At 50.5% G+C, this 25,937-nt stretch overlaps 2 protein-coding genes across 2 annotated transcripts; both read right to left on the minus strand.

Moving 5' to 3' along the window:
* Window positions 1-2,689: 2,689 nt before the first annotated feature.
* Slc39a2 (solute carrier family 39 member 2) lies at window positions 2,690-6,351 on the minus strand. The gene is made up of 4 exons (XM_005087033.4): window positions 5,174-6,351; window positions 4,884-5,014; window positions 4,603-4,653; window positions 2,690-4,245 (listed from the first exon to the last, which is right to left on the minus strand). Exons 1-4 carry the CDS (start codon window positions 5,286-5,288, stop codon window positions 3,613-3,615), a joined length of 930 nt encoding a protein of 309 aa, XP_005087090.1. The 5' UTR covers window positions 5,289-6,351; the 3' UTR covers window positions 2,690-3,612.
* A 589-nt stretch (window positions 6,352-6,940) lies between these two features.
* On the minus strand, window positions 6,941-13,749 carry Mettl17 (methyltransferase like 17). Its single transcript, XM_005087034.4, has 14 exons — window positions 13,604-13,749; window positions 13,334-13,487; window positions 13,109-13,243; window positions 11,610-11,691; window positions 11,283-11,364; window positions 10,934-11,007; window positions 10,214-10,308; window positions 9,837-9,907; window positions 9,450-9,557; window positions 9,183-9,251; window positions 8,437-8,487; window positions 7,884-7,976; window positions 7,263-7,447; window positions 6,941-7,181 (listed from the first exon to the last, which is right to left on the minus strand). Exons 1-14 carry the CDS (start codon window positions 13,679-13,681, stop codon window positions 7,076-7,078), a joined length of 1,383 nt encoding a protein of 460 aa, XP_005087091.1. The 5' UTR covers window positions 13,682-13,749; the 3' UTR covers window positions 6,941-7,075.
* Window positions 13,750-25,937: the final 12,188 nt, after the last annotated feature.

The following is a 25,937-nucleotide window of genomic DNA, read 5'->3' on the forward strand; positions in this document are numbered from 1 at the left end:
CTCCCCTTCAGGTCAGCTAGGGAACTAGAGGGTGTCCATCCCATCCTATCCCATAAGCTCTGGCAGATGTTCACTGTGTCTAAGAACAAGGGGGTAGTGTTTTCTGTAGTGAGGGAGGCAAGCTACTCCAAAACGTATTCAGGGAAGGACCAAGAGGCACAGGCTACTCTAGCAGAGTGAGTCTGGGGCTTTAGCTCATCTCTCCCTTTCTGTGGTTTTGGGGATCAAACCCAGGCCCTCATGCGCACAGGGTAAGCAGCTGTCAAACGTGTTGATTCCTGATGACCTGCCCTGTTCCAGTCAATTCTCTGAACTCTGGTTTCTCTTGTGTTCTTCACAAATCATTTTCATGTGTCTGCATCATCCAGACCAAACTAAGCCTATCTATCCCCCAGCCTCAAAGCAAAGGGGAGGCAGGAAGGGCCCCAGAAAGGTCCCTTCAGAAGACAGCCTATTGGGAGCAGAAATAGCAAGCTGGCTGTGTGCAGGAGGTATGCTGGAAGCCTACTTCCTAGTTTTCTTCCTAGGTATATACAAAATGTATGAGGGAGTGACTGAGAGATGGGGAAGGTGAAGGTGTGAATTAAAGTTCCTAGAAATAAGTCTACACACAACGGTCCTCCGGGGGTGATGGGCTGGTTGGAACTTAAATGGTTGTGAGGTTGGAATGTTGCAGGTCTGGTGCTTAATTGCAGTCTATCTTCTGCTGTCTTTAGTCCCTTGGATAGCCATTCATGACCTGCCTTTGTGTCAGACTTGACATCTTTCTGACTACCAGATAAGATCTTTCGGGATGAATTAGTAGATCATTAGCTTTCATTAACCCTGAGAACTAAGAATGTCATCAATGGCCTTTGAAGTTTTGATTTGTGACTTTGGCCTATTACTATAATGAATGCTAGGCATGGTTTTTCACACCTTTAATCCCAGTATTTGGGACGCAGGGGCAGGTGGATGGATGTCTTTGAGTTTGAGGCCAGCCTGGTCTGTATAGTGAGTTCCAGTCTAGTAGAGGCTACATAGAGATTCTCTGACTCAAAATGAACAAACAGAAAACAATCCAAAACAAAACCAAACCAAAAGCCCCCAAAACAAAACAAAAACCAACCGACTGACCCAAACAAAAGCAACTACAAACCTCACGAAGCTGTCGTCCTGGTGGAACATGGAATGTGGGGTAACCTTGATCTTTTTCTGGGTCATAGCCACTCCTATGTGGCCCCAGAGAAAACGTCCTCTGTGATTGACGTCATCACAGGACGATGTGAAAATTGTCACACGCATTCCTGATTACTCCACCAGCCTGGATGTCTTCCCTCTTGTTCTCCAGTCTCGTTGCTCTAACCGTCTTCTGTTCCAGCCTTCTTATGGCTGCGCCGGCTGCCACGCAGCTGCCTCCCCCTTCCCAGCACGGCTCTGACGCCGGTGCTTTCTGAAATCAGTCTGTCCTCTCCCGGTGCAGATGCTCTGCCTGGTGTGCTCCAGATGGCGCCCCCCTCTAGCATCATGTCCGCTCCAAAATCAGCACACGTCTGGCCCTGGGTGGCAAGAATTGGGGGGGAAAGAAGGAAACAGATACGGGGAGGAAATTAAGTACCGGTGGCTTTGGAGAGGAGGTCAAACGGGAGTCCCAAGTTCCAGGGGTGGACCAGGACAGGGTTCGCAGCTCACCAGCAGCTCGAGGAACCGAACTTACCTCGTCCGCATCAAATGCTGATGGCGCCAGTGATCTAGAACCAAGGGGAGAGCCACAGCAGGCCAGGGTGCTCCTCCTTCAGTCCCTGTCACAGCTGGACACTTTTCTGTAGTAGGGCTAATTCCCCAGCCTCCATACAAACACAGCTCTTTCGATTCACCCTGCCAAAGTCCTGACAAGATCATGTTCATGTAACCACAGCAGGGCATGGATGACGCCCAGGACAGCTCTGCGTCCAGGTGGCTTGGCCAGTCTATAGAGACCTACCTACCAGCCGTTTCTAGCCCCCGGCTTCGGTCTGGTTTTGCCCAATAGGACATTAGTAAATCAGATCGAGAAAATAAGATTATGTTAGCACCTTCCTGGTTGGGTCCCTGGAGATCAAGGCTCCAGCCCTCTGAACCGGTCCTTTCTAGTTTCTGCTACCATCGAGCTGATTACTCAGCCCCTGGGTATTGCACGCTCCTTGCTCTGTCTGAACCCTGCCCACACACCTTCCTGAATGCCCTTCCATTCATGCTTCCTCAATTGTGCTGTGCACTCTAGGCGCTGATCTGGAATTCTAACACACAGGGTGAACATGGGTGTTGGGAAGGGAACCCACAAGGAAGGAAAGGCTTCTCGGGGGGCTTTTCCATACAGTAAAGGAAAATGACTTCTGAGGCCCCGCTGGCCAAGTGATCAGACTAACTTTTCTGGATGCCAGTTTTCCTGGGTTATTTACTGGGATAGCATCACTGCCGGAGTTGTGCAAGTGAGGTGTGTGTGTGTGTACAAACAGCAGCACAGCCTGTCATGCTGCAGGTGTTCCCCGCCGAAGCCATCGCCGTCGGCACCCCGGGTTCTCCCGCATACCTCAGGATGTCCCGTCTCCCACTCCTGTTTTTGCCCATTTCTCATCATTCTCTGTTGTGGAGACAGGATTTAGATTTCTTACTTTTTTGAGGGAGGCGCAGTACATCAGGAAGGAGACAAAGACTCAGACAAGAACGATTCGGGAGAGTTCGTTCGTGTTAAAGCTGTTTGCGGCATCACATGAAAATCACAAGAAGGGGCAGAGTGGTGAGGGTGTGAGCTTCAGGGCACACCTTTCCTGTCTTATTTCTTCACCGGAGTGTGAGATGCTCCAACTAGGCCAGGGCAGGGGAGCCGGTACCCTGTCCCTCCTCAATTCCAGGAGAGCTGCTTTTTTGCACTGTCCTTGGTAGCAGCTGGTCAGGCAGGCGGAAGGGGAGCCGCTAGGTGGTTTACACTTGAGAATAATCACCGGAGGTATTTATTTGGCGCCGGCTCTACTCTGCAGACACTGGCTTTTAATCCTTCAGCCCGTGGCAGCCAGAAAGAGAAGCTCAAGGGTAGCAATGGTGTTTTGGACTCAGCGTGAATGGCAGGCACTGAGAGTGAGGTGAGGTAGTCAGTGGAGGAGGAAGATCTCGCCCTGGTTTCTGTTTTTAAATGCCCTTCTCCCTCTACATGGTATTCTATTTCTCAGCTCCCAGGGGCAAGGCAACAAAGGGTTGTTGAAGTCCTAGCAGTCTTGCTATGTCTGGGGGAATGACCTGTAACCACGAAAATGACTACGGGTCCCGATTCCCCCCACGCCCCCTTTTCCTCATCATAGACTTGAATTACAGTGTGGTTGAGGGGAAACAGTAAAATGGGCATTTTATTACACATACTAGCTATTCTGGAGTGATGGTCTGGAAACCAATTTTCCCGTTAAACAGGCACGTAAAACATCCTGTCTAAGTCTCGAGCAAGAACAGGATCTCACATATATAAAACCTGGGATAGTTCGTGCCTAGAAAAATGCTTAGTCTCACTGAAAAAAAAAATGAGTGAGGGCCAAAGCCATTTAGGGGGTGTCCTCAGGAGAAGTCATCCTAGATAGGTCCGTCAGTGCAGTGAGGAACCTCTCAGGCCCACAAGGCAATAAGAGCCATGAAGGCAAAACCAGCAGCTACACAGCCATACTTGGCCAGGGGGGCCTCAGGGCAAGCCAGCTCCCGGGGCAAAATTTCTAGGAAGGTGACGTATAGGAATGTGCCAGCTGATATTCCCTCTAATACAGCCTGGGCTAATCCCTGCTCCGGCCCCGAGGCCCCCCCAGCCACAGTCAGCCCTACGGCTAAGCCCACAGGAGACATGAGCGCTAACGACAGTACGCAGAGCGTGGCCCACCGCGACCCGGTGCCAGCCTTCAGCAGCCGCAGGCCTACGCTGAACGCCACAAGCCCCTTATGAGACAGAACGGCCACGCAGAGCTGTATTGCAGCCGCCACTGTCGTCTGCAGCCCCACGGCTAGACCCTCGAAGACGGAGTGAAAGGACAGAGAGAGCAGGAGGATGAGGGTGCGCAGGGGACCCCGTGCGGGTGACGGCACAGGCGGGTGCTTGTGGAATTCAAAGGCGTGAGTCCCTCTCCACTGCTCTCCCTGCACTGCTGGCCCGCCAGCGTCCCCGTGACAGTACTGCAACGCCAGCGACTCCAGGAGGAAGACTAGGAAGAAGCCCAGGGAGATGACGAGCTCTCCATAGGGATACTCCACCTAGGAACAGAGAAGCGGCCACAAGTCAGGAAGGGGAGGGGATCCAACACCGGGTGCACACGCGGCCAGGAGAGCCAAGAGAGCCCGTGTGACAGAACGAAGCGGGGATGAGGCTGAGCAGAAGGGAGGAGACAGGAGGGGCTGAGGGTCAAGACGCAGCTTGGGTTAGAAATAAAGAGGCTCCAGGGTAGGGAGGGCAGAGTAAGGCAACAACTTTTTCTGAGGGTCCACAAAGGAAGGGTTAGGTGGGCCCCTTCTGAGAAGAGACTCCTGGCACTCTTCACATATCAGAAGGGCATGAAGAGCCCTGGTTCTCTTCGCCCTGCAGACAGGCAGGTGCTAATAGCAGACACTTACGTAGCTGGAGTCAGCATCCTGAGAAGAGTTTCCCTTACTTCCTGTACTGTTCTAGGGAGACGGAAACAGAAATCAGACTGAGTCTGGGGCAGCGCTAGCTCCTGTCCTGCCCTTTCCGAAACCAAGCTTCCCTTGGACGCCCAGCCTGACCACCTTCCATCTTCTGTCCAACAGCTGCTGTCCCACGCGCCCTGTGCTCTGGGCCTTCCCCGCCGTCTCCCCAGGCTCCTGGCTACCATTCCGACCCCATAGCCCCGTCACTCGGTGTCTCTGCTACCCACCTGCACCATGAACTTCTGAATTTCCGACTCAATTCCCCCCAGGGCTTCAGCAGTCATATGCATCAAGCCTGCTCCCAGAAAGACACCAGCAGAGACACAGCCCAGGAGGCTGAGAACTCGGTAGTGGTGACCTGGTAGGGAAGCAGAAGTTACCCTCCAGTCGGCAACGAGACGTGGGAATGAATGGGGAGAGCCACAGACGGCACCCGGTGAGTTTGGGGGAGGCGCATGCGAACCCAAGCCGGGTGTGGGGAAAGGCCTGAGACGAGCCTTGGTTGGCGTGACTGTACCTGTGGCTGCATCCATCTGGAACCACTTGAAGCAGATGGGAACAAGGCCACAGCCCAGTGTGAGAGCCAGAAGGGCCAGCAGGCAGCCGATTTTCACTCCCAGCAGCACCTCCATCTTTGGGGTGTAGGATGGGAAGCGGCCTCAGGATGTCGAATGCAGCCGGTAGCAGCTGAGGTGTCCAAAGTGGAGCGTCCCCTTGGGTGAGTTCCAGAGACTGCTGATGGCCTCTTTGTCCTGGCCGGTCTGGGCTCACGGGGCCTTAGCTGCCGCATAGCTGACTAGGGCTCAACCCCAGCCACCAGCCCTCCCACTGTCCCGAGGCCCCTCCCCTGCCACACGCCTTCCAGAGCTTCCAAACCAGAAACTCCAGACTCCCTGCCAGGTATAGCTCAGTGAAGTTTTCTCTTCAATGCTGTGACTAATCCAAGAGCTCTGAGGAGTCTTAGTTCATGTCTGGGGTTGATCTAACCTCAAATGGGGCAATCTAGGGTAGTTAGGTCCCAGGTAATTCGTATGTGGGGCAACTTGGTTCTGCCACAGTCATGACATTTAATCTAAGCCCTCCGCACTGCCTACCCTATCCCGAGTCTTACAGGTTGCTGTGCTGATACTTGAACTGAACCCTTTCAGAGAGGATTTGGGGCCACTTGAGGGTAGAGGGGGTGGGGCTGAGCAGAGGGCTGCTATTCTTCTGTGGGAATTAGCGAGCAAAGGGTTTTCCCTTTCCTCTAGTTCCAGGAAAATAGCTCCAGGCATGGAAATTTCCAGGCGGAGTGGAGATTCCTAGTGTTACAACATAGACACTGCCACTTTTCTTTTCTTTTGAGACAGGGTCTCATTGCGTAGCCCTGGCTAGCCTGGAACTCTGTAGACCTTGATAAACTCACAGAGATTCACCTGCCTCTGCGTCTCCAGTGCTGTGATTAAAAGCATGGGCCACTATGCCCCACCTGTCACCACTTGTGACTGTGCCTGCCAGTGAAATTGTTGTTTTTTCTCTTACACTTCTCTTTCCCTAAGGTTTAAAGGAACCCACAGACTTCAAACAAACAAAAAAGCCAGGCAGTGCACTTTCTTCCTTTCGGTCAAGATAAGCTGTGCACCTCCCTGTTGCTATTCCTATAATTATCAACTGTTAACCTTGTCATTTTTGTCAAACAGGACAATTTACAAACTTGATGTGCGGAACCTCAGTTGCACAATGGTCCACCAGATGTCCATCGGTGCCAGGAAATCTAAGAACTCTGATTCTTATCAAGGCCTGTGAAGTCACCAACTTGCCCCTTCCCTTTATAGCTCATAATTACGCTGAGATAGACAGATGGGGGGGCTGCCTTCCTGACTGTTTTGGGGTTGTTAGTATTTCCTGTTGTTGCTCTGGAAGGGAAACAGGAAGATGGAAACAAACGGGAGCACTCTGACTAGATCTTGATGGGGGTAGAGATGAAGGCTCAGGTCTGAAGGGACCAACCTTGAGGGAAAGGAGGAAAACTCCAGGGAGGGCTACCTTGGAGAAGAGACCGGGGTAAAGAAGTCGGCTAACTACTCGTTCCCACTTACGAGGTCCACGTAACTACGGGTTGAGACCTGCTGAGGCAGCTCTCACAGGGCCCACCTGCGCTCTTACCCCATCGCCCTAGCCATCTTTCAAGGAAGAATCTGGTAGAAGCTGTGAGATCTCACTGCCTGAGATCTTGGCACTCTCTTCATTACAGATAGGTCACGACAACTGACCCCTGTATCTTTAAAGAATCATTAAAATTCACTTCTGTTCTTAAAAGATTTATTATAAAAATTTCAAACAACTACAGTCCCAGGGGTACCAGTACTCTCTTCCTGGACACCAGGGGGCTTCGGCCTCGGCAGGCATGATGGGAGGAAACACTGGCTGTACACTCTTGTCAGCTCTCGGCGGGCTCTTCAGCAGGGCACGGAGGAAGCGCAGCTGGACCTATCACAGGTAAAAGGTCTCCCCAGGAGCTGACGCGGGCACAGCGATACATATCCCTAGGGTGCACACGCACGGGAAGGAGGCGTTAGCATGGGTGCGGGTCCTGGTTACGTTTCCCCAGCCAGTCACATCTATACCTGCCGTGCCGACGGGCTGTGACCACAGCATGCTGCATGCTCCCGTCTGGACAACAGAGGTGACAATGCACATGACGAGGCCGTTTAAGGACAGGCTGGGTGATCCGGGGCCAGCGATTAGTCTCCTTTGGCGACCCCCTGGCAAGGATCACTACAGAGAACGTTTCCTCTTTTGGATTCTTATTCTAAAAGAACATAGGGGCTGTTTAGAGGGAACAAACCTTTTAGCTCCCTTCCCCTTACATGCCTGAAGTCCTTTCTCATACTCTAGAAATCACATAGAGCTCCACATTATTCCAGAATTCTCCAGCTCTTCCCACATTCCCCCCTACACACACACACACACACATGTATATATACACATATATAAGTATATACATATATAAATACAGATATACACATATATGTATAGATATACACATACAAACACACACATGTATATATACACATATATAAGTATATACATATATAGATACACACACATACATATATAGAGATACACACACACACACACACACACACACACACACACACACACACACACACACACACACACACCCCCATCTAGCTACCCTGTTTCCCCAGGCTACTTCTTGTTGCACCGCTCTGGAGAGTACATACCCAGCTGAAGGGGATGGGGTGGTAAGCCTGGGAGAAACTGCAGGCCAGGGACTTGGAGGCTGACAGCTGAGGACAAGGAAGCTCATGTGGACACTGCAAACACACAGAGGATCCATCAGTGATGCCGGGGCCGGGGGAGGGAGGACCCTTGGGGGAGGGCCCTGGGGGGAGGACCCTGGGGGGAGGACGCTTCTGGTAGGTGCCTGGTGCACAACCTAACGACGGCCTGAGTCAGACGCCCTGAATTCCACAGGGGAGAGGACAGAGTCCCGAAAGCTGTCCTGACCTTCACAGGAGTGCTGTAGCGTGTACACAGAGCCCACGTACACATCGTACACACAGTGAAAAGTAAAATAAATATAAAAGTACCCAGAAACAAAGACTTTAAAAGTTCGAGTCACTAGGGGACAGGAAGAAGGGAATACAGGAGTGAGGGGTTGGGAAAGCCATGGCGATCAATGGCGGAAGCGGTTGACAGAGGAGAGGAGACTGACTGGGTGTCACCCCCTTGCACTTCTGACGATCTGACAGGACAGGAGGGAGTGCTACTTACGGGGGCAAAGACAAAGCCAGGCTGAAGGTCCAAAGGGGACTTCTCTTTTCCCTGCAATCAAGGAAATACAGCTGACCCTGTGGGAGCTATCCTCATAGTCCAACTGAGACCTCAGAATAATTCCAGTACTGGCAAACCATCTTCACCGAGTTCAGTTGGCTACAGCTCTAACGTGCCAAACAACGGCAGGAAGGCAGGGACTTGGCACTGCATTCCCCCACCAGGAACCTCCACTCAGGAACCCTAGTAAATTTATATCGGTTCACATGGTTTCACTGAGACAAGGTCCTTGGGTCAGCAACACCTTCAATCAGGAGTCAGCAAAGCAATTTTTTTTTTATTGTGTATACAGTCTTCTGCCTGCATGCCAGTGGAGGGCACCAGATCTCATTCAAGGTGGTTGTGAGCCACCATGTGGTTGCCGGGAATTGAACTCAACCTCTGGAAGAACAGTCAGTGCTCTTAACGGTTGAGCCACCTCTCCAGCCCAGCAAAGCAGTTTTGGAAAGGAGCAAGCAACACCCGTCTCTGAGGTACTTAACTGCAGTCTGCAGCATGAGCTCTGTCACAGACATGCACATGTCCAGCTCCCAGGGCAACAGGTACTGTGCTGGGTTTGGCCTAGAAACTCTCATTTGCCAGCCACTTTGCTGAGTCCCCATTACGGACGTGTGACAGCCACCAGCTCCAAGGCAGTACCAGTAACTACGAAAGAAAGGCGGAGGACCGAGGACAAGGAGCCTCACCTGGAGGACCAGGTTCCTGGCATCCATGAGAAGACGGTGCCCAGCTTTTGTTCCGTTCTCCACCAACACCTGTTTAAAGCAGAGGAAATAAGCAGGCACTCTGGGTCCCCAAACAAACCAGCAGCTCTGCAGGGGGGCGGGGCAGCTGGACTCCCTAAGGAAGTGCAGAGAGCTATAAAAGAGAAAAACACTAAGCGGCAACCAGAGGACAAGGCACAGAACCACAAAGCTGCTTTAAAACCTGACGGGGAAAGGATTTCAACTCACCAGAAAATGGCTTGTCTTACGCCACAAGGTCTGAACTACCTCAGCTCGATCAGCCTTGCTGGGTAGTTCACTGAGGGCGAAGGCTGACACGACCACATCAAACTGGACCTGAGGACCAAGACAGGGGACACAACACACCTGACATCACCCTGCCCAAAAGCACAACAAATTCCTAGCCTCTAAATCCTCCTGGCCCCAAGATATCTCATTACGCATTCCAGGCTGGACCCAGTTAACGGTGATCCTCCTGCCTCAGCTCCTGAGTCTAGTCTTAAATGTCTTCTATTGCTTCTTTTGCCGTCTAACACACGATGGTGGGTTTCAAGGCTGAAGCCACAGCTGCCCACCTGCCGCGCTGTAGCTGAGAATAACTTACTTGCTACTTGCCTTGGGTGACACAGGTAGAAACTGTCTGAAAAAGACACCTGGGATACAGGGCTTCCCTGATTCCGAGCCACCTGTGGAAGAAAGATGCGGCAGCTAAGGGAGACATGAGCTTTGCAGCCAGAAGTTTACACTCAACCAGGAGACAAGCCTTGGGTAACCCTAGCTGAGAGGTGCAGGGCTGTAAGGGAATACTAGACAGGTGACCCACTAACCCCATCCAACCAGCCAGAGTCCCACAGACCTCTAACATGGTTCCACTGCATTACAGGAAGAAGCCCAGATTATCTGAATTTATAACCTTCTCCTCTACGTCCCAATAAAATACCTTCCTAACTCCCTCAACTTTTGGAAATCCCTGGATTAGAGTTTGGTCTCACCTTTTAGTAGCTTCTCAGCCAAACCCAACATGGCTGCTGAGCTGTCCACACACATATATTCACGGAGGCTCTGGCTCCAGGTACTGTGAGCAGCCCTGACATGGCGAGATGAAAACCACCAGTTTTTATGACACGTGGTCATTCCTCTCTTTAAAACATGATTTACTATGGATACAGTTTTGGCATGTATGCCCACAGGCTAGAAGAGGGCACCAAATCTGACCACAGATGGTTGTGAGTCACCGTGTGGTTGCTGGGAATCGAACTCAGGACCTCTGGAAGAGCAGCCAGTGCTCTTGACCTCTGAGCCATCTCTCTAGTACCCACATGGTCATTCCTCCAAGAGACCCACCTGCTCTCAATCCTGCCCCTGGGGAATCAGGGCATTACATTAAAACAGATAAACTAACTGTTATTTTATGTTCTCAGTGCATCCACAACTTCTGAAATAAAAGGCAGATGATTAAAAAAAACTGACTTGTAGACAAAAGAATTTTGATTGGCATGTAAAATCTTTTCCCTACACTAAGTTGCTTTCTCTTTTAACCCAAGCGCGGAGCCTTTTTCATGTGCACTGCTTTGACTCTGACCCCAACTCCAACACCTTCTTCTGCCTCGCCTAATCCAAGGGCAACGGCATCGTGGGTCTAACTTTCTTTTCTCTAGCATCCCAGTTTCTTGACACCGAGGTGGTACACAAAGGTTAAGAAAGTTATTTACCAGGCAACAGAACCAGTGCCGGATCCAAAGTCCATCAACGTTTGCGGCTGGAACTCTGGAACGCGAGCCTGGATCTGGAGAAAATGCATGACACCCAGAGAAAGGTCAGTTAGCACTAAGGGCCTCAGTGAAGGCTAGGGGACAAAGACAGAGGCGGGACATGAATGCATTGTAAGATTCAGTAAGAATACTTTGAGATAGGAAACATCTCAGTGACGCTAAACCTTTCTCAGTGTCACAGAATTTTTCCAAAGGATAAGCAGTATAATTAATAGCATCCCAAGAGCTCCTATCACAAAAGACTAATTTACAGATAAAACAATGATAAAAGGGTCAGGTGGGAACTCACCTCATGGAACGCCCTGAAAACCGCTGCAAAACCACCGTCCAATCTTGCTGCCATGTATATCAAACTGAGTTCTTCATTATAACTGCAAATAAATAATAAAAACCGGTCATATCCCCCACTAGGAAATAAACCCAGTCCCATAGTCATGCTTGAACGTTTATGAAATGAAAAATTTGCAGAGGACTCTTCTGGGTTTCCCTTCCCAACGTAGAACAGTCCAGGGAGCTTTCTCAAACACAGAGGTGACTAATTCTCTTAGCTCTCCTCAAATTCAATGTTTCTTCTCTTTAGAGAGAAGAAACTTGTACCCCTTCTACAAGTCCTTACCTGAGTTTCTGCCAATGGTAGGTAGTTCTACGCAGGGCCTGCAGTACTGCCCCACGAAGTTTCTCCTCTGTCTGAGTCGAGTCTAGGGTGAGAAGGGCTGGAGGTGAGGACCCGGGACACCTGGTCGGATCCAGTGTGGCACACGGTCTACCTAATCCTCCCCCATGCCCACACGAGAAAGCGCTCCATGTTCAAGAGAAGCCAAACCCAGAGAAACCTCAGGAGACAGTAAACCACCACCAATCCAGAGTGGACCGAATAGTATCCCGCCTCTGACAGGACCTTAGTCAACTTAACCTATCCAAGGTTTGCTTCAGAGTAAACAGAAGTCTGATAAAAAACTAAAATTTCTTTTACATTTATTTACTCCGTGCCGTGGGGAGTGCTTTTACTCTGTGCCATCTCTCCTGCCCATGTGATAAAAATTTAAAAGCTAGAATAAGGGCAACTCTATGGACATTTTTACTTCCTTTACACTTAGGAGACATCTTCAATACTCCAATAGAAAGACGCTTGGAATCTAAGTCTCATGAGCGCGTTGAGCTCAGGGCCACGTAGTAACTCTGAAAACACCCACTGCAGTGGTTTGACTGAGAACACCCTCACCAGCTCACTGATTTGAACGCTCGGTCACTATTTGAAAGGGTTAGGAGAGGTGGCCTTGTTGGAGGAAGTGTGTCACTGGAGGTAGGCTATGAGGTTTCAAAAGGCCATGCTAAGTTGGGTGTTGGTGGCGCACGCCTTTAATCTCAGCACTTGGGAGGCAGAGGCAGGCGGATCTCTGTGAGTTCGAGGCCAGACTGGTCTACAGAACGAGTTCCAGGACAGCCTCCAAAGCCACAGAGAAACCCTGTCTCAAAAAACAAAAAAACAAAAAAAAAGGCCATGCTAAACCCATAGTCTCTTCCTGCTGCCTGCAGGTCCAGATGTTGGAATCCATGTCCACATGCGTGCAGTCATGCTCTTCCAGATGCTGACCACAGAGTAAACCTCTGAAACTGTAAGCTAGCCCCAGTTAAAATGCTTTCTTTCCTAAGAGTTGCCGTTGTCATGGTGTCTCTTCACAGCAATAGAGCACTAAGACAGCTCCTCTGAACCAGGACATGCAGGGAATACAAGATGAATAAGGGGCAAATTTGCAATACGCAGTTCACAATCTTGAAAACAATCTGAAATGTAATAAGTTTCTACTCCTGAAGTGGATGTCAGTACTTACTAGCCAGCCACCCGTACCACCTCTGTTTTACCTGAATCAACATATAGCCATAGTCTATCAGAGTTGAAGTGGTAGGGAAAAAAAAAATCAAGAAAACAAAAAAACCCGAACATCTAAATTTCTGACTTTATCCAATCTCCAAGGGCAACCTCTGGTCCGATCTACCCTCTAGTGTAGGAGCATCGGATAACAACGGCAGCATTTATCCGAGAGATTTGTTATCCCTTGCTCCTAACTCCTCACTGACATTTCAGTACGGTTCGCTTTTGGGCTTAAATCCCACCTTGGCTCTCCAGGAATCTTTTCTCCAGATCCGCAGCCCGTCTTTGCAACTCCTCGGGCTCTACTGGCAAATGTCGGCTCCAGAGGTAGTTGGTGAGTGCCTGCACCTGCTTCTCCACGCGGGGGACGGGTCTCTCTGTGGCCGCAGACGGGAAGACACATCACTATGTGCCGGCCTCGCTTGCTGCTTTGGTTTCTCCCTTCCTCCCTTCCCGCAGTTCCTCACCGAGCAGCAGTAACTGGGCTGCGTCAGCCAGCGCTTGCGGCAGCCGCACGTGCGGAAGACGCAGGATGCCGGGGTGCTTGCGATGGGGCTTCTTCCCCAGAAAGTCGGAATTGTTGTCTACCTGGGACACACCGGGCACGAGGGCGGCGAAGGCCTGCAGACCGGGAAAGAAGCAGGAAGGGTGGCAGGTGGCCGCTGCGGGAGGCATCGCCGAGGCCGCTCCTCCTGGAAACGCACGCAGCCCTGCCAGCAGAGGAAGGACGCACTTACCCGGGACTGGGATGCTCGAAGGCTGCGGCGCGGTCTGCAGCAAGACAGGAGAAGCTTCACCTCCCTGGCGGTAGCCATGGCTCCGGGACACACCGGAAGCGGAAGCGCAAGTGTCTGTGACCCTCGGACCAAGTAGTTAGAAGCGTCTTCCGTTGGAACTTCGACCCGGACGGTGTCAACTAATGAGAAGAGGCGTCTGCTGGCAGCCAATAAGCGATCTGTATGTACATCTTTTTGCGACGGAAGCCGTGCGCGGGAGGGGCTTAGTCACCAGAAGGGGCGTGGTCTCAAGCCTGGGCGGGCCTGGGGGCGGAGACCAGCGGGGCAGGGGCGGGTTTGGGGGCGGGGACTCGCGGGGCAGAGGCCTGGGCGGGGGCGGGGCTGAGAGTTGGGCGGGCAGGTGAAGACAACGTGTTGACTTCCTTTGTCTTCCTTTGGTGCTAGAGAATTCTGAGCCCTGGCTGGTTTCCCCGGGTAAAACGGGAGAATACCGTAACAAAAATCAGATTTAGGTGATCAGTGAAATTTAGGCGTAATGAAAGCTAATAGTTATTATGCTTAGCAGTTTAATAAATATAAAGCCTAACTGATTTACTTTTTCTTCCGTTTGTCAGTTGTCTTTCCGAGTGTGCTCCAGGCTCTCGGATAAGAGCTTCCACATAGTACACCGAATTCCCACAAACCTCTGCTACAAACCTAATGGTTAAACGCGTACAAGATCGCGAATTTATTAGGTGACAGCTGAATTAAACGCTAGGGAATTGAAAGTCCGACTTACATCTTTTAAACAACGCTACACTGGGTATGGTTGGTCCTTGGAATGCAAATGAAGAGTTTTATGCTAAATGTTCCGAAGTGCTGATGCGCGGCATTAAAAAGGCCTCGGGGTGCAGCTGCGCTTGGCACCGCTGTGGTTTCGTCTTTAACCTCGTGGCTGTAGAAGCGGACCCTGCATAATCATCAGATAGAATAATTATAGGGCCACATATGGGCAACCGTGTTAGCTGGATACTTAGACGCCTGGTTTGTATTTGGGTAGTAGAGATTTGACTTTATCTCTGGAAAGAGTGTGGCTGACAGCTGTGGAAATGTGCTGCCACCTACCGCAAGTTTCCTTTCTTTTTCCTTCTTTTTTGTTTGATTTCGTTTTTCAGAGAAAGTCTCTACATAGCTCTGACTGGCCTGGAACTCACTATCTAGACCAAGCTGGCTTAGAAGGCTTAGAACTCACAGAGACCTGCCAGCCTTTGCCTCCCAAGTGCTGGGTTTAAAGGCCTGTGCCCCATGCCCAGCCTAAGCTTTGCATTTCTTGTATTTTAGTTTTATGTTGAATTACTGGCTTGTGCTGAAACAATAAATATCACTGCCACTTACAGGTCTGTCATGATAGAAGACTGACTGGGTTGTTTTATTTTATTTATTTATTTTGTAGGCAGGTATCAGAACATAGGGTATGACTCTTGGTGAGATTCTAGAGCAGTGACAGTTGATGACTTTAAAGGGTTGTTGTAATGATTAAATATGAAAATGCCTGGGTCAAAGTAAAGCTTCAATACCTTTATGCTACTATTTTTATAAGTACTTTTGGAATTTGGATTTTGAAAGGACATGGCTATGTGTTAAAATTGTTATTCTTTTTTTGATTTTTCGAAACAGGGTTTCTCTGTATTGTATTGGAGGCTGTCCTGGAACTCGCTCTGTAGACCAGGCTGACCTCGAACTCACAGAGATCCACCTGCCTCTGCCTCCCAAGTGCTGGGATTAAAGGCGTGCGCCACCAACGCCCGGCTAAATTGTTATTCTTTATTCATATCATCTAAAAAACAGACATGAAAAAACAAGGTTTTGGGGGCCAGGGAAGACTGAGCACTGGGGCCGGGCATTGGTGGCGCACGCCTTTAATCCCAGCACTCGGAGGCAGAGGCAGTCGGATCTCTGTGATTTCGAGGTCAGCCTGGTCTACAGAGCGAGTTCCAGGACAGCCTCCAATACAATTCAGAGAAACCCTGCCTCAAACCATCACCCCGTCCCCCCCAAAATAGACTGAGCACTGGGGAATGAGAAGAAATCTCAGAGAATTGGTGGTGTCTGTGAATGACATTTCTCTTTTCCCTATCAAACTGCTAATAGAGATGTAACTTTTTTTTTTTTTTTTTTTTTGCTAATGGCCTAAAAGACATTGTTTTTCATTGGAAATACAACATCTCAAGAGCTGACTGTAGTGGTTTGAATGAGCATGTCCCTCATGGGCTCATATGTTTGAATTTTTTCGGTTTTTGAGTCAGGGGTTTCTCTGTGTAACAGTTCTGGCTGTCCTAGAACTCCCTTTGTAGATCTGCCTGCCTCTGCCTTCCAAGTGCTGGGATTAGAGGCGCGGGCCAGGTTGTGTTTGAATTCTTTGACCTCAGTTGCTGGAGTTGTTTGGGAAGGATTAGGAGGCATGGCCTCATCGGGCTTTGAGGCTTCCGAAAACTGGTGCCTTTCTCAGTGGCTGTCTCTGCCTTCAGCTTGTAGCTGCATATGTGAGCTCCCAGCTGTCCCTGATACCATGCCTTCTCTCCAAGAGTGTGGAGTGATCCTCTGGAGTCCTCAGCCTCAACTAAACACTTTCCTTCACACGTTGCTCTAATCATGGCATCTCACAAAATCTCTGCTTTTCGCAAAATTGTTGGTTTTGTTTGTGTATGCATGTGCGTATATGCGGACATAGCATGTGTATATGAATGTGGTATGTGTATGGTGAGTGTGTGTGATGTGTGTATACGGTGCGTGGGTGTACAGGTGTGCTGGTGCCATAGTGTGTGTTTGGGGATCAGAGGGCTTCTGGGAGCAGCAATGTTGAGTCAAAGCCCCACTTGTTAGCTCTGCCGCTGGCCTGTGTTCTCTAGGCTAGCTGGCAGCAAGCTTCTGTGCAGTTTTCCTGTCTTTCCCCGTTTCACTGGCGGAGTGCTGGGATTGCAGAAGTGCACTGCTGTGCTTCTCCTCAGGCCTGGGTGGCTGGAGTTTAGCCTGAGCCATTTCCTCAGGGCCTCTTTCTTTTCCTCCTTCCTCCCTTCCTCCCTTCTGTCCTTTCTTCCTCCCTCCCTCCTTCCCTTCCTTCCCTCCCTCCCTCCCTCCTTCCCTTCCTTCCCTCCCTCCCTTCCTTTCTTCCTCCTTCTCTCCCTTCCTTCCTCCCTCCCTCCCTCCTTCCCTTCCTTCCCTCCCTCCCTCCCTTCCTCCCTCCTTCCCTTCCCTTCTCCTTCCTTCCTTCCTTCCTTCCTTCCTTCCTTCCTCCCTCCCTCCCTCCCTTCCTTCCTCCCTCCCTCCCTCCTTCCCTTCCTTCCCTCCCTCCCTCCCTCCCTCCCTTCCTCCCTCCTTCCCTTCCCTTCTCCTTCCTTCCTTCCTCCCTCCCTCCCTTCCTTCCTTTTGGGACAGGGTCCTGCTGTGTGGTTCTAGCGCTGACTTGGACCTTGCTATGCAATCAGGCTGGCCTCAAACTCATGGCAATCCTCCTGCCTCTGTTTCTCAAGTGCCGGCATGAAAGGCGTGTGTTCACCACCAAACCCAGCTTCTTTTTCTCCTCCTCCTTCATCTTCTGCTGCTGTTTTCCCACCAGCCCCGCTGTTTTTCCTCTTCTCCCCCCCTGCTCCTCCTCATTTGACGGGGTCTTTTTATGTAACCTAGGCTGGCCTTGACCTTGGGACCCTTCTGTCTTTTGCCTCTGGAGTGCTAGAATTTACAGGTACACGCCATCTGCGTGCCGGGATGCTGTAATTCGGAAAGAGAAGCCACATCATATAAATAATGCATTTTCTAAATTTGACTTACATTTCTCATCTCAGACTTTTCCTGCTGCACCCCCGTGTCACAAGGCTGTGCCTACCTTTGGGGGTCTAAGTATGAGAAAGCAGCTCCATTTTTTTCAGAGGTCTGGAACCATTAAACTGTCTTTAGGATGTATGAACCAACTAAACTTATTCTTTTCCAAGTTGCTCCTGGTATGGGCTTTATCACAGCAACAGAGAAACCTAACTAAGGCACCACGTCCCCAGATTTATGGGGGTGGTATGCTGTGTGATCAGCCCATTTGCCACCAATTACGCCACCCCTGGTATGGTCTCGTCCTGTGATGACTGGGATGCCGAGTCAGACAATAGTTTCCTTCAAGAGAAGTCAGGCTACTCCGTGTGCCTTCACTTGTATGTAGAAGAGGCCTCTACCCAGCCTGAGAAACTGCACACAAAGACCGGAAGACAGTTGAAGCTTCAGTCCTGGGGAGCTCAGTGAAGCCCACAGTTATAGTGCCTTCCTCTGCTTGTTACCTGGGTTTTGTGACAGGGTCTCTTTCTGAAGCCTCAGTCCTGGGGAGCTCAGTGAAGCCCACAGTTATAGTGCCTTCCTCTGCTTCTTATCTGGGTTTTGTGACAGGGTCTCTTTCTGTAGCCCGGGTGCCTGCTAAGCTCCAACTGCTGGAGTTAAAGGCACTTTTCAGGACTGAGTCCTCCATGAAGAAAGCAGAGTCTGCTGTGGAGAGTCTGGCTGTCTAGGTGCTGTCGCAGGTATCGGTTATGTGCTCCCTGTGCTAGTGAGGTTTCTTTTGTCGACTTGACACAAACCAGGGTCATTTCAGAAGAGAGAACCTCAGCAGAAAAAAAATGCTCCCTTTAGATTGCCAAAGATGGGGAGTCTCCCTTTCCCCCCCCCTCTCTCCTTCCTTCCTTCCTTTTAAGAAAGAAAGGGTTTTTATTTTTATTTATTTTTATTTTTTTATTTTTTGAGACAGGGTTTCTCTGTGTAGCCCTGGCTGTCCTGGAACTGGCTCTGTAAATCAGGCTGGCCTCAAACGCACAGAGATCCACCTGCCTCTGCCTCCTGAGTGCTGGGATTAAAGGCCTGTGCCACCGCTGCCTTAGGGTCATATTTCTTGGTTGATGTGGAAGGGTCAGCTATGGTGGTTTGTGCCACTCTTTTTTTTTTTTTAAAGATTTATTTATTACAAATACAGTATTCTGTTTACACTCCAGAAGAGGGCACCGGATTGAATTGTAGATGGTTGTGAGCAACCATGTGGTTGCTGGGAATTGAACTCAGGACCTCTGGAAGAGCAGTCAGTGCTCTTAACCTCTGAGCCATCTCTCCAGCCCCCGGTTTGTGCCACTCTTACATAGGTGGTCTATGGCCTCTGCTTCAGGTTCCTGCCTTGGCTTCCCTCCACCATGGACTACCATCTTTGAGGTGAAATAAACCTTGTCCTCCCCAAGTTGCCTCTGATTATGATCTTTATGTTAGCAACACAAAGTCAAGCTAAGAAAGATACTGCTCTTCTGCAGAGCATGATATGGCACTACCAAGGTTAGGGGAAAAGCCCTTCCTGTATTTCAGGTTTGAGCCTGAGATATTTTGCTTAAGGGAAAACACTGGTATTCAGTTCTTAGCACCCATATTAGACAGCTCACAACTGCTTTTACCTCCACGTCCAGGGGTCCAATGTCCCTCACCTCTCTGGGCATCTGCACTGTGTGCACATTGCCTCCTTTTCACATAAAATAAAATCTTAAAAAAAAAAGAAAGGAAATCTGGCTTTAGCAAGTTTTAGAAATGATTACGGTGTTATTAATAATTACTGTTATTTTGTTCAGAGAAACTGTACAGAAATGAGCATTGGAGAAGCTACTCTATTCTGAAGACATGCGTGTTAAACTTTGGTGTGCAGTACTGTTTCTCTGCCCTGTGAGTGGGTGTGAACTTCTTGGAAGGCTATTTGTGGTGTATCCAGAGTCAAGGGGCTGGCCGTGTTCCTTTGATCCAGTGTTTTCAATTTTGTCGTGTCTACAGGATTCTTTGTGGTAGATTGGCAGGTATGAGTTGCATTCCTTTGCCCCTGGGGTATCATGGAGGAGCTCTGCTCTCCCTGAGACCCTGAAAGGGAGGCCCTTGGTATCACGGAAGACCTCCGCTCTCCCAGAGATCCCGAAGTGGAGGTAGTTTCTTAAATAGGAAAGACAGGCAGGCATCTGGAGCCCAGGCCACAAGACAAAAGTCCCTTTATTTTCTGTAGCCTTTCTACCTGGCAAGCACCCCTGTTGGGGCAGCAATATCTTCTGGAAGGGCCGTGGAAGTGACTAGACTAATAGTTTGAGAATTATAAATCCAATGGAACTGTTTTTTATGAAGGGCTTAAACAAAGGAGCTTTGGAGAAGGGAGGGAAGTTTTGCTCCACCAAAGGGCAACATAAAGTTTCTATTTTTCTATCTCAGTCTCCTCTGAAAATGGAACAAGAGTGATCACAATTGTTCTATTGTCCCAAGGCTTTCAGGTTAAGAGGAGTGTGTTAAAAAAAAAAAACAAAAAAACTTGTTGGCCAGATGATGGTGGTGCACCCCTTTAAACCCAGTACTCAGGATGCAGAGGCAGCCTGATCTCTGAGTTCAAGGCCAGCATGGTTTACAGAGTAAGTTCCAGAACAGCCAGGGCTACATAGGGAAGCCCTGATGAAATGATACAAGATAAAATAAACATAATAAGTGCTTGCTTGTCGTGAAGAGTCAGGTGGACAGGGGTATGGGCAGCTGGGGAGCTTTGCAGTAGAACTGTCATCACCCCGCCATGCGACCACAGGCTAGAACAAAGGGACATCTGTGTTAGGGACCAGGACAGCATCCGTGAAGTGTCCCCGTCTCTTCCAGAAAAGAATCACACAGCCTGTGCTATTTATAGGCCGTGCATCACAAGTGAATTTTCGCATTAAATTTTCCAGATGAGGAAAATAATGATTCCTCCCTGTGCTTTTGTCAGATCAAGGTGGGAGCTTTCTTACTCCCAAGAGAAGCTCTGAGTCCTGGGGGAAGGAGGCCAGGCAGGGATGAGCTGGCTGACTGGCTAAAAGGCAAATGACACAGAGCCTGGCCTGAGAGACTGACTGGGCATAGTGCACAAGACATGCAAGCTGATACAGATAGAATCCTGGTGGCTCCCCCCCCCATTTCTCTCTCTGTCTCTGTCTCTGTCTCTCTCTCTCTTGGTTTTCTGAGACAGGGTTTCCCTGTGTAACAGGCCTGGCTGTCCTTGAACTCACTCTGTAAACCAGGCTGCCCTTGAACTCACAGAGATCCACCTGCCTTTGCTGAATGTGCGATGGGATTAAAGGCGTGTGCCTCTACCTCCTGGTTCCTGGTGACTTTTTAAATTCTATCTATCTATCTATCTATCTATCTATCTATCTATCTATCTATCTAATTTTGAGGCAGGGTTTCTTTGTAGCTTGGGAGCTTGTCCTGCATCTCGCTCTGTAGACCAGGCTGGCCTTGAACTCATAGAGATCCACCTGTTTCTGCCTCCCAAGTTTTGGGGTTAAAGACTTGCGCCACCTGGTGCCTTTGTAAGGTGAGAGACTAACAACACATGCATGCCCTCTGTCTCTCGCCTTGTGAAGCCTGTGTTGTCACCTCAGGGTTCTGCAAGAAGGCCATCACCAGATATGGCCCCTCAGTTTTGGATCCCCCCAGACTGTGGGTCAAACTAAATTTACCCAGTTTGTGGTGTCGTGTTTTTAGCAACAGAAAACAAGCTATAAACGAGGCATTTCCCCACCTGATTGGTGAGAAAAGCCGGGCTCAGGGAGCAGAGCCAGTTTTTATGGAGAACCTCGGAATCCGGGATGCTTGCGTTTATTTCGGCTCACCTGCCAATCACGTGAGTCTGACTCACCCCTGGGTTGTTGGTCTCTACAGCGCAGTCTCCCACACACCGTGGGAGCCCTCGTGCGGTCAGCCTGAGTTTCGATCCCCTGAAAGATAACAAGTTAGGACTTGGCCTCACCACCCTCTCCTGCTCCTCGCCAATGCCCGACACTGCTGCACGTTCATCTCGGGAGGAGCCCGGGTGTAACGCAGCTCCAGGGACTGAATCCCTGGCCATCCTCAGCCTGGAGGGGGGAAGGAAGGGTGGGGGCGTGACATCAGGGCTGTGAAGAGTTCTCACTGGAGGGTAGAGGCAGCTGCGGGGCCTCATCTGTAGTCCTGGGGAGAAGGGTGGGCCGGCGTGAGGCAGGAGCTAGTAAGGGTCTGTGCGAGCAGTCAGAAGGCAGAGGTAAGCAATCTGTCTCCCGCTCTCTCCTCCTCCCTACTCCTTTCTTCCTTTCTGTCTTGTTTTTTTCCTCCTTTCCCTCTTCTCTCCTCTTCTGTCTTGTTTTTTTCCTCCTTTTTTCCTCCTTTCCCTCTTCTCTCCTCGCCTCCCTCCCTCTCTCCTTCCTCCCCTTTTACTGGAGAAGTCTACCGCTGAGTTACATCTCTAGCTTCCTTCTTTCCTTCCTTTCTTTCTTTCTCTCTTTTGTATTTACTTATTTTATGTATATGAGTGACCTGTATTCACGCACCTTCAACGGTCCATCAACACCTTCAGATGCAAGAGAATAAATGACCAGCAACATTACTACTACCAGACGTTGGAATCCTTCAGTGAACTAAAGAACTCAAGCTAACCAACACATGGGTTTCTAACTCACCATAGGTCCAAGTGTCCTCCTGGAGAAGTTGGAGTATTCTCAGGGCCTGTGTGTAGTGGGTTCACATAGGGAGCTTGTCTCCTGACCTACCAGGTCCTTCATGAGGCTCTCTGAGGAAGCTCAGCTTTGATTTCCACAGTGACTGGACTAGTTTATGTTCCTTCCAGCCGTGTAGAAGGACTCCCTGGTGTGCACATCCTCACCAGCGTTTGTTGTCATTTGTTCCCTTGCATTCTGAGTGGGAATGACATGAAAAACTGTTCAACATCAGTGGCTTCAGAAAACTGCAAACTAATGCTGTCCTGTAGCCCACAGGCCTCAGGCTAAATCTTCTGCGGTGTTGTCCTCTTCCTCTTCCCCTTCCCCTTCCCCTTCCCCTTCCCCCTCCCTTCCCCTCCCCTTCCCCCTCCTCCTCCTCCCTCCCCTCCTCCTCCTCCTCCTCCTCCTCCTCCTCCCCCTCCTCCTCCCCCTCCTCCTCCCTCCTCCTCCTCCTCCTCCTCCTCCTCCTTCCTCCTCCTCCTCCTCCTCCTCCTCCTCCTCCTCCTCCTCCTCCTCCTCCTCCTCTTCTTCTTCTTCTTCTTCTTCTTCTTCTTCTTCTTCTTCTTCTTCTTCTTCTTCTTCTTCTTCTTCTTCTTCCAGGACATTTATCCTCTGTTGTGGAATAATCTTCTTGTTCACTGTGAAGATGTGTCTTTACCAAGGCGCCGTCTGATTGGTTTAATAAAGAGCTGAATGGTCAACAGCTAGGCAGGAAGAGGTTAAGTGGGGCTTCCAGGGACAGAGAAGACTCTGGAAAGAAGAAAGGTGGGAAGAAGACTCAGAGAAGTAGCCTGGGAAGCACGAAGACATGAGTAATAAGCTGTGAGACAGAGAGTAGATTAAAGAATATGGGCTAATTTAAGATGTATGCGCTAGTTAGGAAGAAGCCTAAGCTATAGGCCCAAAGAAAAGTCTGACTGCAGTTCTCCAAAAGACAGACAAGTCTCAAGGAAACCTCAGTGTGTCATGAGTCTCGGACCCCTCTGTGGAGCAGATGTGAAGAAGGAGAGGGGAGGGGAGAAGAGGAGAGGAGAGGAGAGGAGAGGGGAGGGGAGGGGAGGAGAGGAGAGGAGAGGAGAGGGGAGGAGGGGAGGAGGAGGGGAGAGGAGAGGAAGGGAGGGGAGGGGAGGAGAGGAGAGGAGAGGAAGGGAGGGGAGAGGAGAGGAGAGGGGAGGAGAGGAAGGAGAGGAGAGGAGAGGAAGGAGAGGAGAGGAGAGGGGAGGAGAGGGGAGGGGAGAGGAGAGGGGAGGAAGGAGAGGAAGGAGAGGAGAGGAGAGGAGAGGGGAGGAGAGGGGAGGGGAGAGGAGAGGAGAGGGGAGGAAGTAGAGGAAGGAGAGGAGAGGAAAGGAGAGGGGAGGGGAGAAGAGAGGAGAGGGGAGGAAGGAGAGGAAGGAGAGGAGAGGGGAGGAGAGGGGAGGGGAGAGGAGAGGGGAGGAAGGAGAGGAAGGAGAGGAGAGGGGAGGAGAGGGGAGGGGAGAGGAGAGGAGAGGGGAGGAAGTAGAGGAAGGAGAGGAGAGGAAAGGAGAGGGGAGGGAGAGAGGAGAGGAGAGGGGAAGAAGGAGAGGAAGGAGAGGAGAGGGAGGAGAGAGGGAGGGGAGAGGAGAGGAGAGGGGAGGAAGTAGAGGAAGGAGAGGAGAGGAGAGGAGAGGGGAGGGGAGAGGGAGAGGAGAGGGGAAGAAGGAGAGGAAGGAGAGGAGAGGGGAGGAGAGGGGAGGAGAGGGGAAGGGAGAGGAGAGGGGAGGAAGGAGAGGAAGGAGAGGAGAGGGGAGGGGAGGGGAGAGGAGAGGAGAGGGGAGGAAGTAGAGGAAGGAGAGGAGAGGAGAGGAGAGAGGGAGGAGAGGAGAGGGGAGAGGAGAGGAGAGGGGAGGAAGTAGAGGAAGGAGAGGAGAGGAAAGGAGAGGGGAGGGGAGAAGAGAGGAGAGGGGAGGAAGGAGAGGAAGGAGAGGAGAGGGGAGGAAGTAGAGGAAGGAGGGGAGAGGAGAGGGGAGGAAGGAGAGGAAGGAGAGGAGAGGGGAGGGGAGAGGAGAGGAGAGGGGAGGAAGTAGAGGAAGGAGAGGAGAGGAGAGGGGAGGGGAGAGGAGAGGGGAAGGGGGAGGAGAGGAGAGGAGGGAGAGGAGAGGAGGGGAGAGGAAGGAGGGGAGAGGAGAGGAAGGAGAGGAGAGGAGATGGGAGGAAGGAGAGGAAGGAGAGGAGAGGGGAGGGGAGGGGAGGGGAGGAGAGGAGAGAAGAGGGGAGGAGAGGAGAGGAGAGGAGAGGAGAGGGGAGGAAGGAGAGGAAGGAGAGGAGAGGAGAGGGGAGGGGAGGAGAGGAGAGGAAGGAGAGGAGAGGAAGGAGAGGAGAGGAGAGGAGTGAGGGGTGTGCAGAGAGCCTTGTTCTCTGGCTTAAGGGCAAGGACTCTGGTCAGATCTTGCGGCCTCATTTTGACAGTGACCAGTTTCATTTTACAAGTTCTTCAGGATTTGGGACTTTGGTTCCCACAGATCCTCTTTCCAGGCTCAGCGGGAGAATGTGGACCCGATGTTTGGTGATTTTATACATTGAGGAAGTATATACAGTAAAAAGATATGTGATATTTTGATATTTGTGTTTATAAAATTACACGTAAATTAAGTATGTACAATGAAAAGTATCACACACACACACACACACACACACACACACTCATATTCATTCACAGTTCCTGGCTTAAAATTTCCTTTTCAATGCAGGCCACAGAAACTATAGTTTCTCTTTTCTAAAATAGGGCATCGGACCTTGAACCCCTTACATATTCTCTCTTGGAGCTAACCATAAAGAAAATTACTGGCTCAGTGTGGTAGTGCATATATTTAATCCCAGCTCTGGGGTGGCAGAGGGCAGGTAAATCTCTGAATTTCAGGCTGTCTGGTCTACAGAGTTCCAGGATAGACAGGACAACACAGAGAAACCGTGTCTCAAAAAAACAAAAAAAAACAAAAAACAAAAAAAACAAAACCCAACCCAAACCAAGATCAAACAAACCACGATCAAACAAACAGCAGGAAGGAAGGAAGGAAGGAAGGAAGGAAGGAAGGAAGGAAGAAAGGAAGGAAGAAAGAAAAGGAAAGAAATAGGAAAATTTTTGAGCAGCCTGTGGTAGGACCCCTTCCTTCAGGAGAGATCTGTCTGCACTCCAAGGAGGAAGGAATGCCATGTCAGAAAGCCAAGAATGTGGACAGACAGGTTTCTGTGGCTCTGTCCCTGAGGCTTTTCAGGCAGTAATCTTTTTGTCTGGTCGTACTCCTACATTGTTTTCTATGCTTCCATCCAGGCTATGCAATGAAGTCTCCGCAAGAAAGCCAACCCGGACTGCCATGCGGCAGTCCCTGGAGTGTGGCACGCTGGAGTGACCGCGTGGCAGTCCCTGGAGTGTGGCACGCTGGAGTGGCCGCGCGGCAGTCCCTGGAGTGTGGCATGCTGGAGTGGGCGGGAAGGCCGTGTTTCTGGCCTCATCCTATCCAGCTCTCCATCCTTATGATCTTTTATGATAACCCAGTAGCTGTGCTTCCGAGAGTTCTGTGATCCACCCCAGGAAATCAATGGCCTGAGGAAGGCTTTTTTACAACACTTCCAGTTTATGGACAGAAACATGGACAGAGTCAGCTGGGCTCACAAGCAGGTGAGAAGTCATCAGAGGTCGCTTTGGGGACTGAGCTCTCCCGCTGCGGGATCTGATGCTGTCCCTGGGAAGGAAATGACAACTGTGCTGGATTAGAGGCTAGTCAGCCGCTGCTGGCTGTGGGGCTGATGGATTGCTGGCTGTGGAGAGAAAGCCCTCCTCACCTTTGCTGTTG

Source organism: Mesocricetus auratus, unplaced genomic scaffold (assembly GCF_017639785.1).
Source record: "Mesocricetus auratus isolate SY011 unplaced genomic scaffold, BCM_Maur_2.0 Super-Scaffold_100066, whole genome shotgun sequence".
Classification (NCBI taxonomy): domain Eukaryota; kingdom Metazoa; phylum Chordata; class Mammalia; order Rodentia; family Cricetidae; genus Mesocricetus; species Mesocricetus auratus.

Excerpts from the sequence above, each read along its gene's own strand:
- Slc39a2 (XM_005087033.4), bottom strand. The coding sequence starts at position 5,288 with ATGGAGGTGCTGCTGGGAGTGAAAATCGGCTGCCTGCTGGCCCTTCTG. Across the intron at positions 5,015-5,173 it reads CCAGATGGATGCAGCCACAG|GTCACCACTACCGAGTTCTC; the intron begins GTACAGTCACGC and ends CTTCCCTACCAG. Across the intron at positions 4,246-4,602 it reads AGGATGCTGACTCCAGCTAC|GTGGAGTATCCCTATGGAGA; the intron begins GTAAGTGTCTGC and ends CTCTGTTCCTAG.
- Mettl17 (XM_005087034.4), bottom strand. The coding sequence starts at position 13,681 with ATGGCTACCGCCAGGGAGGTGAAGCTTCTCCTGTCTTGCTGCAGACCG. Across the intron at positions 11,008-11,282 it reads TTTTCAGGGCGTTCCATGAG|ATCCAGGCTCGCGTTCCAGA; the intron begins GTGAGTTCCCAC and ends CATTTTCTCCAG. Across the intron at positions 8,488-9,182 it reads CCAGGAACCTGGTCCTCCAG|GGAAAAGAGAAGTCCCCTTT; the intron begins GTGAGGCTCCTT and ends CCTTGATTGCAG.